The sequence below is a fragment of the Felis catus genome, chromosome F1 (genome assembly GCF_018350175.1).
Source record: "Felis catus isolate Fca126 chromosome F1, F.catus_Fca126_mat1.0, whole genome shotgun sequence".
In the NCBI taxonomy this organism is placed as follows: Eukaryota; Metazoa; Chordata; class Mammalia; order Carnivora; family Felidae; genus Felis; species Felis catus.
Genome location: NC_058384.1, coordinates 4371480 through 4388443, shown reverse-complemented (window position 1 = coordinate 4388443; position 16964 = coordinate 4371480). Strand labels below are relative to the sequence as shown.

The 16964-nt window shown below is 58.1% G+C and overlaps 1 protein-coding gene across 4 annotated transcripts in view; it reads left to right on the top strand.

Annotated features, from left to right (window-relative positions):
• Positions 1 to 16964, top strand: part of KIF26B (kinesin family member 26B) — a 477608-nt gene that overhangs the window by 445068 nt on the left and 15576 nt on the right. For all 4 annotated transcript variants that reach the window (XM_023247495.2, XM_045048974.1, XM_045048975.1 and 1 more), the window contains 4 exons: positions 4427 to 4589; positions 5519 to 8936; positions 14114 to 14316; positions 14708 to 14858. In XM_023247495.2, coding sequence (XP_023103263.2) covers positions 4427 to 4589; positions 5519 to 8936; positions 14114 to 14316; positions 14708 to 14858 — 3935 coding nt within the window. The remainder of the gene's footprint in view (positions 1 to 4426; positions 4590 to 5518; positions 8937 to 14113; positions 14317 to 14707; positions 14859 to 16964) is intronic.

The window sequence follows — 16964 nt, the reverse complement described above, 5'->3', positions numbered from 1 at the left end:
CGAAGTCGGACGCTTAACCGACTGAGCCACCCAGGCGCCCCGCAAAACCCATTTTAAAAGGTGTGTGCAGGGACGCCTGGGTGGTTCAGTCAGTTAAGCCTCCGACTTCATGATCTCACAGTGCCTGGGATTGGGCCCCATATCGGGCTCTGTGCTGACCGCTCAGAGCCTGGAGCCTACTTCGGATTCTGTCTCCCTCTCTCTCTGCCCCTCCCCTGCTCGTGCTCGGTCTCTGTCTCTCTCTCAAAAATAAATAACCATTGAAAAGAAATAGAAAATAAAAGATGTATGCAGGGTGGGGCGGAAAGGAGGTGAATATGTGTGCCGGGCACATGGGGGCTTGGAAGACTGGCCCAGGCCTTCCCCAGACCGCAGTCGGCTCCTGCCCCCCACCCACGCCATCCTGCGCAGCGAGGACCCCTCCCACGTGGCCCCTAAGTCCCCCATCCAGCCTGGAGCTGGGGCTTGGGGGCCACTGGCCCTGCACCTGTGCGTTTCCCTTCCTCCTGCCTCAGCCGTAACACAGAGACGCAGACTGAGTCCGTGCTGAGTCTTGCCCTGGAAACTCTTTTGACTCTTTATTTTCCTACCCCAGCCACCAAGTTAAATCCACAGTTTTCAGCCTTTAGTACCCTGCCCCTTCCTTCACCTTCCCTCCCCAACTTAACTGTCTTTGTTCCAAGTTAAAAGATCATCACGAGGCGGAAGAGAACCCAAGCTTTATAGCCACCATTTTTCATTCCCATAAGGCTATGTTTTAGAGTCTAGAGAGGCCCGTGTGAAAGAGTCTTGTCAGCAGTTTTACTGGCTTTCCTCGAGGAGAGCTAAAACGCCGGTTGCCAAGCAACGTGCCCCGGCTTCTTCCGACAGTGTGGACTTGGGGAAAAAAAATCATCCTACGATTGACTGGTGAAGGGGGAGCCGGGGTGGAAATGCACAGGGCAGACAGTGCGACGTACCCGTGTTCTGCCTGCTCCTCCTGGCCCCCCTTCCTGAGGACGGACACGCGGTCACACGCAGGAGGGAGCGTGCCCTCAGCAGAGCACGACGGTTAGCAGGCATTCTCGCCAGGGGACTTCGTGGGACACGTGATCCTCATCAGCTGCAGGTTCCGTGTTTACGAATCACGTTCAAACTCAGCTCGAGTGGCGCCTTTGCTGTCGTTTGCGGACGTGCACAGCGGCCCAAACGTGGGGTGGCTTGAGGTGCCGTCCCCAGCTGAGATGGGACAAGCCAGCCCTCTGCCTCCTCGTCTCGCCTCTCTTCTTGCAAACGAGGCTCCTCTTCGGAGTCCTGTTTGGTGCCACGTTGTTTGTATCTGTGTGCTTTTTGTTGGTGGTTTCACTGCCAAAAAGGCCCCCAAGCACAGTGCTGTGGGGGTGGCCCGGCGTTCGTTGGTGCGAGAAGGCAGTGACGTGCCTTACGGAGAAAATATGTGTCTTCGAGAAGCCTCGTTCAGGCATGAGCTGTAGTGCCGTTTGGCATGAATTCAGTGTTAACGAGTCAACAATATGGTACATCCAGAAAGAGGAAGAGGGAATTCACTGACCTGTGCGTCAGGCTGCTTCAGAAAGAGTTAAGTAACATCTAAAATGCATGATGAGGGGCGCCTGGGTGGCGCAGTCGGTTAAGCGTCCGACTTCAGCCAGGTCACGATCTCACGGTCTGTGAGTTCGAGCCCCGCGTCGGGCTCTGGGCTGATGGCTCGGAGCCTGGAGCCTGTTTCCGATTCTGTGTCTCCCTCTCTCTCTGCCCCTCCCCCGTTCATGCTCTGTCTCTCTCTGTCCCAAAAATAAATAAACGTTGAAAAAAAAAAATTTAAAAAAAGAAAAAAAAAATTTTTAAAAATAAAAAATAAAAAAATAAAATGCATGATGAAACTACAGATAAAAGGCTCTCTTTATGGATTCATAAGATGATCAAATTAAAAACAAAAACAAAAACAAAAAAACATCAGGGCGCCTGGGTGACTCCGTTGGTTGAGCATCCGACTTCGGCTCACCTCATGATCTCACCGCTAGTGGGTTCGAGTCCCGCATCGGGCTCTGTGCTGACAGCTCAGAGCCTGGAGCCTGCTTCAGAGTCTGTGTCTCCCTCTCTCTCTGCCCCTCCCCTGCTCATGCTCTGTCTCTGCCTCTCTCTCTCCCTCAAAAATAAAAACATGAAAAATAAATAAATAATTTAAAAATTTCAAAAAAAAAAAAAAAAAGCATAGTGGACAATATTGTGAGGCTGAAAAAGCCAAAGAAATTTATGTTCTTATTACCTAGGGTCAGAAAAATAAACCCTCCTCAGCTAGTGTTTTGTTCTAAAGAAATGCGTGTAGTTCATCATTTGTAAGGAACGTGTATTAAATCAGGTGTTCTAAATAGAAACACATGAAACAAGGTTATGTATCGATCGATTCATTGACGGGAAACTGACCAGTGGCCCCGAGGAACCGTTCCCATCTGGACTCACTGCTTCAGGGTTCACAGAGACTTAATAGACCACAACCACCTCGGACAGTAAGAATTGACTGCAGCGGTCACGACTTCCCCCTGATGGGATCTGTCTTCCACTCGAAGACACAGTGAAGACAAAACCGTAGACTCAGGCAGATGCAGGGTCTCCGCGAAGAGTGTGTGCCGGGGGTGGGACCTGACCGCCCGTCTGGCTGTCAGCTCTGGTGGCATCCGTGACCTGCCTGCTGGACACATTTTGAAGGCAGATGAGTGTTTGCAGCGAGGCCTCGATCCTTCTGCACACCCCCTTCCCTGTCTCAGTCCGTTGAGGCCACTCTGAAAAAATAACCACAGACGGAGGGCCTCAAACAGCAGACATGTATGTCTCAGAGCTTTGAAGGCTGGAGGTTCAACAAGGTGTTAGCAGGTCTGGTGTTCGGTGAGGCAGCTTCCTGGTTCATAGACGGCTGCCTTCTGGTGACAGCCTCCGATGGCGGAAGGAGCGAGCCAACTCCCCCGGAAGTCCCCCTTATAAGAGCGCTGTTCTCGTCGATGACAGCACTGCCCTTGTGACCGGTCACCTCCCGAAGGCCCCCCCCCTCCTGATGGCATCACTTTGGGGGTTAGCTTGCTTGCATTCAGTCCATAACACTCTCCTTCCACGACTTTCATCACTGACGATTTCGGCTGAAGGAAAACCCTGATGCGTTTTTTTTAATTGCCCTGGAACTGAGCCAGAGTGAGCCCGGCGTCCCGAACTGACACCTTAATTGGTTCCAGATGGAAAAGGCAAACTCTGGCTCTCACCCCGCAGTCTTCCTCCCCGAAGGCCCCATGCAGGTCACGTGTGAAAGGGTTTCCCCGTTTCCAAGGCCTGGGCAGCCTGCCTCTCACACCGGGTCTGCTGAGCTGGACGGTCCCTCTCCAGGGAGCTCTGCGGGGGTGGCCGGCTGACAGCCTGGTGGGGACACGGACGTGAGGACGAGCCCCCGGAACCTGGCATTCTGAACACAACGCACAGCTATGCACACAGGGCACGGGAGACGCAGAGGCTGCCTCCGCCTTCGGGATCAGGGAAGCTTCCAGAGGTGAAATGACATCTGGCAGCAGTTGAGAGGAGAGGGCTGATGATGACGTAAGCAGAAGCCTTTTAAGAGCGAGGCAGGGAGACTGTTGGGACACGTGCAGGAATGGAAACACATGCACCATCGCTCCAGGTCAGTTTTGGAAGAGCCTGCAACCACCGTCTGTAAAGTCCTGAGCCTCATTATCACCACTCAGGGCCCTGGCCCCACACGGCCCCTGCGGAGTCCCCAGAGGAGGCCTTTCTAGAAAGGTCTGCGTTCTGTGGCTGACGGATTGAGTGCTCGGGCCCGTGTCTCTGTTTCTCCACTCGTAATCGGGAACACAGACACCTTCTCCTGCATTGCCGCCACGTGCAGGCACGAGAGGAAGAGACAGATGGTGATAAAGTGCTTGCCACTCTCGCAAACAAACTGGGTACGTCGCAGACACGCGGATCTAACACGCAGGTTCGTGGCTGGCAAACCACTCTGCCTTGCAGGGACCGCTCGCGCACAGACACTTGCAAAGAAGGGCTGTGTGTGCACGCGGACTGCCGAATCAGTCACAGAGCCGTCTTCTCCCTTCCTCCAGTTCCTATCCCCAGGTCCCGTCGTCCACAGCGCCCGGTGGGCGCACACAGACGCACGGGCTTACCCAGGAGCGGGACACGAGTGCCAAGGGAGATGTGTCACATGGATTCCATTCTTGGGGTTAGAAGCCCTTGCTCGGCTGCCTGCTACAAACAGCCGTGTGCCAGAAAATGATGTTAATTAGTACGCCCTTTTTTTTTGAAAATGGGGGGGGGGGAAACCCTGCTGCCCACAACAAAAAAGCCACGTGGAGGCCCGCAGTCCTACCCTGACAGCCAACGTGAAGCATGACCCACTAATGCAGCCTTAATTCACTTTGTTTGGCAGAGAGAGCAAACTCACCATGCTGCTGCGAGAGTCCCTGGGGAACGTGAACTGTCGCACCACCATGATCGCGCACATCTCGGCGGCCGCCGGCAACTACGCAGAGACCCTGTCCACCATCCAGATCGCCTCGAGAGTCTTGAGGATGAAGAAAAAGAAGACGAAGGTAGGGAGCTCCCAGGGGGTGCAGCGGGTGTAGATGCTTTGGGAGCCCTACCCTGGAGCCGAGCCGGTATTCCTAATCCCTGAGCACGGGGGCGGGGGTGGGGGGGGCAGGCGATGCTGATGATGGTCGGTGGGGGGGAGGATGATGAAGTCCGCGCCCCCTAGCCCCACCAGCTGCTGGTCATCCAGCCTGGACCCCTAACCGGGAGCACTAGGCCCACGTCAGGCATCTGGGTAGGATGGGAAACACTCCGTGCCTCCCTCCCTGCCCTGGTCCCACGTAGATGGAGACCCTGTCCTGCGACTGGCTGAGCCCATCTTTGGATTAGTGCTTTGCTCACGTGGTGCTACTTCTCCTGCATTTCCAGGAACCATTTATGGGTTCCTGGGCTTTGCCACGTGAATACAGTGGTTTCTTGTGGATGTGAGGAGCCTGGCAGAAACTACCAGCCTTGCTTTCTCGGGCAGAGGCAAAGCCAGGACCCTGGTGGCATGACCAGAATGTGGCAGAAAGCCATCACAACTGTGGTCACCAGGCCAGCTGGTGAAGCGGGAAGCTCTTTCCTTTTTGTGTCTTCCTGTGTATGGCGGGGAGTGGGGGTAAAAAATGGGCCTTTACAACCTGTGTGACGCAGGGTACCACAGACGGCTGGGGTATGCCACGGTAGTGACCCGTCTGCCCTCAGGAGGTCACCCGGGGCCCGGGCTGGTCACCTGTCCTGAGTAGGCTCTGTTCCCCAGCGTGCCACATGGGCCGTTCTCACTTAGAGGCCACGGTGTGGTGGCAAGCTGGGGCACGCCGGCCTGACGCACCACGAGGAACAGCCTGACGCAGGGAGGGGAACCGGGGTGGCCTGGGGGGCCTGTTCGGAGTCGCTGTGGGCTCGCCGGGAGGCCCGCCCCCGCTAACCTCCCAGCTCTCATCTTCAGTACACGTCAAGCTCGTCCGGTGGGGAGAGCTCCTGCGAGGAAGGCAGGATGCGAAGGCCCACCCAGCTGAGACCCTTCCACGCCAGGACCGCGGGGGACCCGGACTTCCCCATCCCCCCGCTGTCCAGCGACCCCGACTACTCCTCGAGCAGCGAGCAGTCCTGCGACACGGTCATCTACATCGGGCCCAACGGCACGGCCCTCTCCGACAAAGAGCTCACCGACAACGAGGGCCCCCCAGACTTTGTCCCCATCGTGCCCGCCCTGCAGAAGGCACGGGGCGACGGCCGGCCCCCGGAGGCCGGAGGGGCTACGGCCGGCAAGTCGGAAAGGGACTGTCTGAAGTGCAACACGTTTGCCGAGCTGCAGGAGAGGCTGGACTGTATCGACGGCAGCGAGGAGCCCAGTCAGTTTCCTTTCGAAGAGCTGCCGGTCCAGTTTGGGGCCCAGCAAGCGGGCAAGGGTCCCCCGTTAAGCCAGGCGGCTGGGGCCAACCCACTCTGTGAGTCTGAGAAGGAAGAGGCCGGGTCCGACGGGCAGCTGACTGACAGAGAAGGCACCGACCCTCCCGCCTCCAAGATGCAGAGGAATCACTCGCCCGGCCCCACCCCGGCTCTGCCCGGCAGCCCCAGCCCTGCCTCGCCCAGGAGCATCCCGGGCAGCGGTGGCGGCCAGCACGCTGCTTCCCAGCTCACGCAGAGCCCCAGCCTCCAGAGCAGCCGAGAAAGCCTGAACTCCTGTGGCTTCGTGGAAGGCAAGCCCAGGCCGATGGGGTCCCCGCGGCTGGGCATCGCCAGCCTGTCCAAGACCTCCGAGTACAAGCCGGCCAGCTCTCCCTCCCAGAGGTGCAAAGTGTACACCCAGAAGGGTGTCCTGCCCTCTCCTGCCCCCCTGCCTCCCTTGAGCAAGGACGCCTGCACGGTATCCAGCGAGTCCCTGCTGCAGCCTGAGGTGCGAACCCCCCCAGTTGGAATGAGCCCCCAGGTTCTGAAGAAGTCCATGTCCGCTGGGAGCCAAGGGTTCCCCGAAAGCCCGGTCGATGACGAGCACCAGGGGGCCACCTCTCCAGACCCCAAGAAGGAGGTCCTGAGCACCACGACGGTGACGGTGCAGCAGCCCCTGGAGCTGAACGGCGAGGACGAGCTGGTGTTCACGCTGGTGGAGGAGCTGACCATCAGCGGCGTCCTGGACGGCGGCCGCCCCACCAGCATCATCAGCTTCAACAGCGACTGCTCCGTGCAGGCCCTGGCCTCGGGCTCCCGGCCTGTCAGCATCATCGGCAGCATCAGCGAGGATCTCGAGTGCTACTCCAGCGTGGCCCCCGTGTCCGAGGTCAGCATCACGCAGTTCCTGCCCCTCCCAAAGCTGACCCTGGACGAGAAGGCCCGCGAGGCCGGGAGCCAACGTTCCTCCATCAGCTCCTGGCTGAGCGAGGTGAGCGCCGGCAGCGATGGCGAGCAGTCCTGCCACAGTTTCATCGCCCAGACGTGCTTCGGGCACGGGGAGGCCATGGCCGATCCTCCGGCCTCGGAGCTGGGCGGCGGCATCCAGAGCAGCCCCGTGGTGTGCCGGGAGAAGCCCGAGGTGGGCCCCGACGGTTTGCTCATCCTGTCTGACATGGGGGAGGACTCTTTTGACAAGGCGACCCCCATCCAGGGCTGCAAGATATCCACGCTGGGCAAGGCCATGGTCACCATCTCCAACACAGCAGACCTGAGCAGCTGCGAAGGGTACATCCCCATGAAGACCAACATCACAGTCTACCCCTGCATTGCCGTGAGCCCCCGGCCCGTCCAAGGGCCCGAGGCGTCCATCGCCCCCGCGGTGAGCTCAGCGCCCAGAGCAGCCCAGCCCCAGGATAGCCGGGAAACCGGTGCGAAGACAGAGATGAGATTTGAGGACCCTTGGCTAAAACGGGAAGAGGAGGTAAAGAAAGAGAGCGCCTATCCCGGTGAAGAAGGGGCCGGGCGTGAGGCCACCACAGGCCCCCCCGCAAAGCCTGAGGCCAGAGCAGAGCAGGACAGGAAGGCCAGCCCTGGGGACAGGCTGAGCAGCAGCAGCGGTGAGGTGTCCGCTTCCCCCGGGAGCGACAACCTCAGGAGGGTTGCGGATGGCTGTGAGATGGCCCTGCCCGGTGTGGCCGCCCAGAGCCCCGTGCACCCCAACAGAGGCCTGAAGTCCAGCAGCCTTCCCAGGGCTTTCCAGAAGGCCAGCCGGCAGGAGGAGCCGGGCAGTCCGTTCTACCACTGCGCCGCGGAGACCAACGGGCTGGGCAGCGCCCAGGGCGCGTCGCCCTGCAAGGCGGCCCTGGAGAGGAAGGCGGCGTCGCCCAAGCACTGTATGCTGGCCCGGCCCAAAGGGACGCCCCCTCTGCCGCCGGTCCGCAAGTCCAGCCTGGACCAGAAGAACCGGGCCAGCCCCCAGCACAGCGCCTGCAGCAGCGGCACCAGCAGCCCGTCGCACCCCCCGGCGCCCCTCCTGGCCCCGTTCCCGGATGAGGCCGGCGGCCAGGCCAAGGAGGCCAGCAGCAGCAGCCGGCTGTTCAGCGCCAAGCTGGAGCAGCTGGCCAGCAGGACCAACTCCCTCGGCAGGGCCACCGTCAGCCACTACGAGTGCCTGTCGCTGGAGAGGGCCGAGAGCCTGTGCGCGGGGAGCTGGCGGGCGCACGCGGGCAAGGACAGCACGATGCCCCGCGCGGGGAGGAGCCCGGGCCGCGGGGGCGCCGGGGCCTCGCCCACCTCCCTGGGCCCCGCGCCGCCCGCCGCCGCCGCCGCCGCCGCCGCCGCCACCGGCGCCCCCGGCGTTATCGCGTCGCCCAAGGCCGGCACGTGCAAGATCTCGGCGGTGAGCAAGCTCCTGCTGGCCAGCCCCAAGGCGCGCAGCCTGGCCACGGCCACCACCAAGACGCTCAGCTTCTCCACCAAGTCCCTGCCGCAGGCGGTGGGCCAGAGCCCGGGGCTGGCGGCCAGCGCCAAGCCCACGTCCTGGTCCACGCAGTCCCTCAGCCGCAGCCGGGGCGCCGGGCCCGCCGGCAAGCCGCCGCCGCGCGCCGTCAACGGGCGCATCTCCGAGCTGCTGCAGGGCGGCGCGGGCGGGCGCGCGGGGGGCGACGAGCGGCCGGCCGCGCCCCCGCTGCCCTCGCCCTACAGCAAGGTGACGCCGCCGCGCCGGCCGCACCGCTGCAGCAGCGGCCACGGCAGCGACAACAGCAGCGTGCTGAGCGGCGAGCTGCCGCCCGCCATGGGCAAGACGGCCCTGTTCTACCACAGCGGCGGCAGCAGCGGCTACGAGAGCGTGCCGCGCGACAGCGAGGCCACCGGCAGCGCGTCCTCCGCGCACGACTCCACGAGCGACAACAGCAGCTCCGTGGGCGGCCGCTGCCGCAGCCTCAAGGCCCCGAAGAAGCGCTCCAACTCAGGTAGGCACCGGGCGGGGCGGGCAGGACCCCGGGCCCCCCTTCCTGCCTCCCGCCCCCACTGACCGCCTGCGCCCTCAGGCCTCCGGAGTCCCCGAGACCCAGGCTTGTCTGCTCTGGGAGCCACGGTGCCGCCGCTCAGGGCTTTCGGAGGGGTCAGGTCAGAGCCACCGGCCTCATGGCCTGGCGGCTACAGACACCAAAACTTGGGGCTGGTGGCCCTGAGACCCTGGCAGCCGCTCCCGGAAGCGGGATGAACCGCACTGATCTCCTTGGCCCTGCGATGGGGAGGTCCTTCCTCTGTCCCCCCCCACCCCCACCCCCAGACACACTAGTGGACAGTTGTGTGTATACAGCCACCATGGGGCCTGAACACACGCACAGTACACCTGCACAACACACACGCACACACACACACACACACACACACACACACACACACACACTGCACCAGCACGGCACACCCAAGCACCCTGGTGCCCCAAATGCATGCTTTCTGAGCAAGTCTTTGCGTCTCCAGGAATCTCCCATCAAAAGCAAGCAAATAGTGCAAAGGATATAACATGGTGGTAAAACCCCCTGACTTGTTAATTGGAGTTTGGAGTGACACGTGACAGGACGTTATGATGGATGAGAAGAAGAGGACCCAGGTCAGAGAGGGTGGCCCTCGTAGCCATGGGGTAGGTGAGGTGAAAGGTCAGCCGGGAGAGACTGGGCCAGAGAGACAGGAGGCAGAAGGAACTGAGGACGACTTGAGCTACTTCAGAATTCTCTGTGATTGAGCTCCCCTCTTCAGTGGCTTCCACAGAAGTGACCTCTATTTGTTCTCTAGCATAAGAACGCGCTTTTAACGAGGCCACCTCGTAAAGAGCCCCGCGTGCAACTCTGTGCCTCGGTTAAAGTGAGAGTGGCTTGGTCCTGCCCTCCTAGCCGGTCCTTTGCCGTACTGAGCCCTCCTGTGGGACCCCAGTCTCCCTGGGAGCCCTCAGAAGCCGTTGTGCCACAGAATATTGGTGACACCAGCAGGTTTGGAATTAAAATATGGGGAGAGTCCTCCAAGTGGGGTCTCCTCTGTCCTGCAACTGCTCCGGCAACAGCTTTTTCTCTCAACCATGGGGGGCGGGGGGGGTTGCTTTTTCCCTCCTCCCAACGTAGGCAGGCACGAGCTCTAGAATGTTCCAACCCAAATGTAAGGCACATCATAAAGCATCTGTCTGCCTCAAATCGAAGAAATCCACCTCAAAGTTCTAGATGCTGTGGTGTCGCTCTCCCCACCTGCCCACCCCCTCACAGACCACAGTGTGTGAGCGTATTGTGCTGTGAACACGTCCAGGACTCACGGCTGTCCGCCATCTTTATTTCCCGGGCGGCGTGTGCTTCAGGCTCAGACCCACTTTGGCGATGCCCCACCCCAGGCCCTCGGCACTCTGGGCCTCATCAGGGGCCTGGGAGCGGTGCCCGTGCGAGACAAGCGCAGAAAGAAAAGCCACTCAGTAATAACATGACAGCTGCTGTGTCCTCTTTTCAGGGCCGTGAGCGTGAAAACATATTGATGTTAGTCACTAAAAATAGAAAGAAAGTTCATCCGAGCCAGACTGTTTGCAGGGGGGCGGAGGGAGGAGAAGATCTGCTGGCCTTCCCACTACTTGGTTGACAAACCTTGTTGCTACAATCTACCCAGACTTCATTCTTCAGGGTCCACACCGTTGTGACGCAGCCTGTGCGCTCACATGTGTTTGCCCGTTAGAATGCTTTCCCGCACCCTCATCTAGAGCCTTCCGTCTGCCGGTCCCTTTTGTTCTTTGAGCATCTTTTTTTTTCCCCCAAGATTTGCATCTTTCGGTGTGGCTGTCGCGCTGGGGTAAAGAGGTCTGTAAAACGGCTACCTGGAGAGTGGCCAGCAGGCTCAGCACCTGTCCTTGCGGGGTGCCGCCTGCTTTTACAAACGTCGTCCTCTGAGCGTCTCCTGTCAGGTTAGGCTGTTGGAGGACAGGGTGTAGGATCGAAGCACCAGGCTAGGTGCCTGAACGCCAGGAGCACCGGACCTCTGTGACCTTCATAATGAATGTGGCAGTGGAGATCCACAGCCACACCAAAAAATGCAAAAAATGCCGCTCACAGGTTAGGTGACCTTGACAATGGAGGTGGCAGTGGAGACGTGCTCCTCACCATTAGGGGACCTTGTCTTGCTTATTTATGGTTATTATTAGGAGAAATGTTGGCTGTCAGACATGATCAGCATAAATCAAAAGCACCTTCCTTAAGAGAAGCCGTAAACCTTCTCAAAGGAAACTCCGAGCTGGGTAGCTGGATTTTATAATTACTAGAGGTGTTTGAAACTGCGGAGGAGACCGGTTATCTTTTATCGGAGATTGCTTTTGAGTTTGGAAAACTTTAATGCTTTGGTTGAAAAACGAACTAGAAATACAGGATGAGGAGGATAACCTTGAGCTCTCGGTGCTCTGTTGTGCACATAACACGAGAAACCAGCGAACGTCCTTAAGCTTATTGGTCCCCTTCCTGGAGATCCGTGTTGGCGGAAGGTGCGTGGAATTGGCCAGACTGTGACACTCTGAGGACCCGGCCTCAGGGCACGTGGGTCCTGCCAGAAAGTAGGAGACTTGGGGTCTTGGGCAACAGGGTGAGATGAACTCAACGAGGGGACGTTCTTGATGGATGTGACGACCACAGAAAATGTAAGCACAGACCAAGTTATGCCTTCAATGCCTGGCAAAGTTGTAGTTGGCCATGGGGTAGTCGTTCTGGGTTCTTGACCAAGAGAGAAGCCGTGTTTGCTTTTACTGATGGATTGTCATCAGTCCATCCACAGGGCACTGCCAGCCGGATGTGGTCAGCAACACGGCCGTTAGCCGTGAATTAGAGTGGTGAAGGCCAGCCTGGATGGGGAGCACGTGTCTGCCCTGGCCGGGGTGCGCTCAGTGGCTAGAAGGACGTGAATCAGGGAAGGCCCCACCGGAGCCCCGACAGCCCTCTGGCGTCACTCCTCAGGTGTCACGTGAACTCTCCCCAGACTCTTGGCCACTTCTTCACGTCCCAGACCTTTCACCCCACGCCTGCTGGGTTACCCCCTGAGCTTCCTCCTGTCACTTTCCTGCTCCCAGGCTGGCTGGGGAAATCTGAGAATCAGATCAGCACCTTGGTCTGAATGAAGTCCCTTCCCACTGTAGCAGGCCCACCATAGAAAGCCGGGGAGGGAGTGAGGGAGGGCCAACCCGGGGAGCCTGCCTGTTCCGGGATGCACGTAGGGCTTGACCTGCCCGGACGTGAGCTCCCGCAAGGCCAGTTCCGCACCTGGCTCAGCCCGCTGGGTGCCCAAGGCCAGTTCCGCACCTGGCTCAGCCCGCTGGGTGCCCAAGGCCAGTTCCGCACCTGGCTCAGCCCTCTGGGTGCCCAAGGCCAGTTCCGCACCTGGCTCAGCCCGCTGGGTGCCCAAGGCCAGTTCCGCACCTGGCTCAGCCCGCTGGGTGCCCAAGGCCAGTTCCGCACCTGGCTCAGCCCTCTGGGTGCCCAAGGCCAGTTCCGCACCTGGCTCAGCCCTCTGGGTGCCCAAGGCCAGTTCCGCACCTGGCTCAGCCCGCTGGGTGCCCAAGGCCAGTTCCGCATCTGGCTCAGCCCGCTGGGTGCCCAGCACTGTGTGGTTGCAGGCTTCCATGAGTCATTCGGACACCCCTGATTGATTCACTGGCTGGTGGGCTGGCTGGCAGATGGTCCTCCAAGTGAGCTCAGAGTTTTTTTCTGTGTCACCCCCCCGCTGGTGACCAGTGCTTTAAACACCAAGCTTGTCTTCTATATCCTTTGCCACGCTAAGCACCGAGCACCATGCCTGCCCTTCTCTGGGTGCTTGGTAAACTTAACCGACCGATGGGATGCCGGGTTCAGTTTGCTGAGCTGCCGCACCAGTATCCACGACTCGTTACTCCTCACCAGGGCCGAGAGAGGCCTGATTCACTGTGTTCCCCCTGTGCTGCTCGCCGGGTCCTCAGGTACCATCTTGTCCCTTCCTCTCAAGGTGGCTGTAAACCTCAACGTGCCCTGGAAGAATTAAGTCTTTAACTTGTTTTAATGTTTATTCATTTTTGAGAGACAGAGACAGAGAGAGACAGAGTGCGAGTGGGGGAGGGGCAGAGAGAGGGAGACACAGAATCTGAAGCAGGGTCCAGGCTCCGAGCTGTCAGCAAAGAGCCTGACACGGGGCTCGAACTCATGAACTGTGAGATCGTGACCTGAGCTAAAGTCAGGTGCTTAACCGACTGAGCCACCAAGAATTAAGGCACTCCAAGAATTAAGTCTTTGAAAAAGACAAATCTGTGTAGACAATCACGTAAAAGTCTCTAGGGTACCAGGAATCCAGGCTCCTTCTGTCTTCTTTTTGTGTCATTTGTGATCTTCACCTCATGACGCAGCCACTGGGCCCATATTTCATCCAGGACAAAGGAGAAAGGAAGAGGAGGAGTCCAGACCCCCCACCTTTAAGGACACTTCCTAGCAGTTGCCCGTAACACTTCTGTGGATACCCTATCGGGAGGAGCTTAAGGTGCATGTACCCAGGGCGTGGTCCCTTCCTGGGGGCCGTGTGCCCTGCTACGACCCAGTCTCTTTCCCGGAGGAAGAAGAGAACAGGTCTCAGGGACAGCTAGCCATCCATCACAATGTGTAAAGCATGTTGAATAGGGCCTGACGTATAATCGGTGCTTAGTACAGTGTTGTTGTTATAAGCAAATAAGCAGTGTTTCCTAGAACTCCTATGACCACATTACCAAACACTGGGACCCCTTTTCCCTAACACAAACATCTCTTTAATTTCACTGTGACACATATTCATGCTGAGCATATGGCTCACGGTTCTAGACCACATGTTTTTGTGTGTGCGCGTGTTCTGGTGCGCGTGTGTGTGTGCGTGTGTGTGTGTGTGTTTCGTGGGCGGACACCAGGGGCAGCTCTAAAGGTCAGGCAGGGAATTCGTGAGCTCTTGGAGGTGAAGCCTAGGTGCCAGTTTAAGGGATTAATTGTCAAGGTGCGTGGCTGGGCCTTGGCGTGTTTCGCATTCACCTGCCGCACATCCTGGGATGCCCATCAGGGTCCCCCACCAAAAGATGCGTATCAAGGTGTGAAAGATTGAAATTCAAAAAGATTCCCTTTGGGTTTAATTCCATACTTAGGTTCTCAGAGACGGAGGCTCATCCCTGCGCTGTCCCTGGACACCCCTTCCCCCGTAAGAAAACCCGCTAGCAGCACCGGGGTCCGCTGGGTGGACGGCCCCTTGCGCAGCACCCAGAGGGGCCTCGGGGAACCTTTTGAGATTAAAGTCTACGAAATCGATGACGTGGAACGACTACAGCGGCGACGAGGGGGCAACGGCAAGGTGAGCCTCCTGGTCCCCACACGGGGGCAGCCCCCCAGCCAGCCCCCTGGAGAGTTCCGCACTTCTCCACCCCGAGTGTCGGAAGGGCTGCAGCGCTGGGGGAACTGCCAGTCCTGGGGGCTTTTCTGGCTCCAGCTGGGAACGCCAGCCACTTCCTAAATTTAAGAAAGGGCTGCGGCAGTCCTGCCCTGTGGCTGTCCGATCCAACTCCGGCGAGGCAGAAGCGTGGCTGGGCTGGCCCAGGGCCCTCCCGGCTCCCCAGTGAGGGGCCAGCTCCCTCGTCCCCGCTGTGCACATGGCGTTCCCATCTAGAAGAGGCTGCGTGGGTCCGAGCCGGGTGGGGGAGGCTCTCCTCTCCCTGCACCCCCACGCCTTCTCGTCTACCTTGTAGGAGGTCACGTGCTTCAACGCAAAGCTGAAAATTCTGGAGCACCGCCAGCAGAGAATCGCCGAGGTCCGAGCCAAGTATGAGTGGCTGATGAAGGAGCTGGAGGTCACCAAGCAGCACCTGATGCTGGATCCCAACAAGTGGCTCCGCGAATGTAAGACCCCAGGTTCATTCCCGTCTCTGGGACTACTGGGTTGGCCGGCGAACCAGGCCTGGCACACGTCCCGGGGCGAGGTGTCCGTGGATGGTGCCGGGACCCGAGGGTTGGACGCCATCAAATGGACACAGTAGCTCTGAGCCCACGGTCTCACTCTCTGTAGGGAAGGTGGGCGGGGTGGGGCAGCACAAAGGGGTGGGGAGTGTTGCTCTTGCGAGAATTTTTCTTATGTGTCTCAGTCCAAAGCATCTGAAAATGAGATCCCCACCCCCCCCACCCCATCCTGCATATGGCAGATCAGCCAGACATGAAGTTGCATTACAAATCCGCTCTTGGGCCACAAAATCACGTTGCATATCTAGCCTGAAATACACAAGAATTTATAGAGCTCTTAATAGGGTAGAATGTGCAATCCTAGAAAAACCTCACAAAGAACCCAGAGAGCACGAAAAAAAAAAAACATTTTTGAGTGGAAAAAAAAAATAACATTCGCCGTGTTATTTCTATTTAATAGAAAGCCCAGGATGACAGTAACCGTCTCCTAACAATTCAGAACAATTTTGCTCTCTCTGACAGATTCAATTGTCTCGTATTTATTTGTTCCTAACCATTCCATTTACTGCAAAATAAAGCTTAGATCTGGTCCCAACTATTTCACTGATATGGGACCCAAGGCTGGAAGACTTTGTGGAATAAAATGCATAGCTGCCGATAAATTTCCTTTCCTTCCCTGTCCAGCACTCACCACCTCTTCCGCCTCTGCCTCCACTGGTCTCCTGCCCTTCACCACTGTCCCCCTTGCTCCCCCACTACCCCCTGCCCCTCCCCTCCCACACATCAGTCACCATCTCCACTGTGTCCCCTGGCTCAGAGAGTCCCCTGGGTAGGTGGAGTCTGCAGAAATACTGGGCCCAGAAGAAGGGGACAGAACTTGTCAGCCTCCTGGCTGTGTCCTACCCCTAACAGCAGTCCGCCCTCCAGCAGTTTCTTTTCCGTAAGAACGGGGTGGTAACATCGCCTGAGCACCTCCCTGGGTACTTGCGAGGATCCAGTGCGCCAACCTGAGGACAGAGGGCGGTGACCAGTCTGCCAAGCATCCCTCCGTGTTGCACCGTTTGTGGGATGACCACAGTCCCGCAGACCTGATCGGAGGTGGCTTTCCCGCACACGAACCGTGGGGCCTCCCTGAGCCTTGATTTCCCGAGCTGTAAAATGGGAACCTACTTCGTGGGGGGTCACGAGGAGGGAGTGAGTGATGCTGCTGGGTGCTTGATGAAGGCCTGGTGCTTAGCAGCAGGACTAGTTGTACTCGTAGTACTGTGTTATTATCCCAGAACCGAATACAAGTCGTCAGCAGAAGACAGTTCCCTAGCGCCTGCCTGCGCAGTGCGCGGACTTAGGTCCCCTGTTAGAGACTGTACGGGGACACGGACCCACACTCTCAGGCCCTGGTGGGGTGCGATGACATGAACAAGGACGCTATCCAATGTCTGGTCATGGCATCAATATGGGGCCCAGTGCTCACTTCTGCCCCACTCGTGGATAACCCATCTCCTTTCACAAATCCCAGGAGCCTCAAGGTTCCTGGGGTTGCCCATTCCGGCACCACCCCTCCCCACCCCCCAGCCTTCGTTTGTGCTGTTTTCGTTGAAGTTTTAGTTTTTTGAGCGCCGTTTATGTTTGAGGCAAGCTTGGAAACTGTCTTTATCTTACAAAGTCTCGTTTTTTTTCCCAAGATGGGAGTGAGCTTACACATGAGCACATATGTGTAGTCGCTTCCAGAAAACAATCGCTTCCTTCATGCCTTTGTACCTGTCTAGAATCAGCGACTGTTTGATGCTCAGAAAGGCAAGGAACAGAAGGCTACATGAAGGCAGAAACACAGATTGGTCCTTTAAGATGAAATGAAACCAAAAATGAGCAAAACAAAAAAACAAAACAAAACAAAACAAAAAAACAGTGAGGCCACAGGCTGACGATGCACTGGGAGTGGGTGATAAGCTGACTGTTGGCACAGAAATCTATGTGCTGGCATCCATTTTTATTTTCCTTAATTCCGACGCCACTTTCGAGGTGGTCCAGTAACATAGCCTGAGAAAGGTA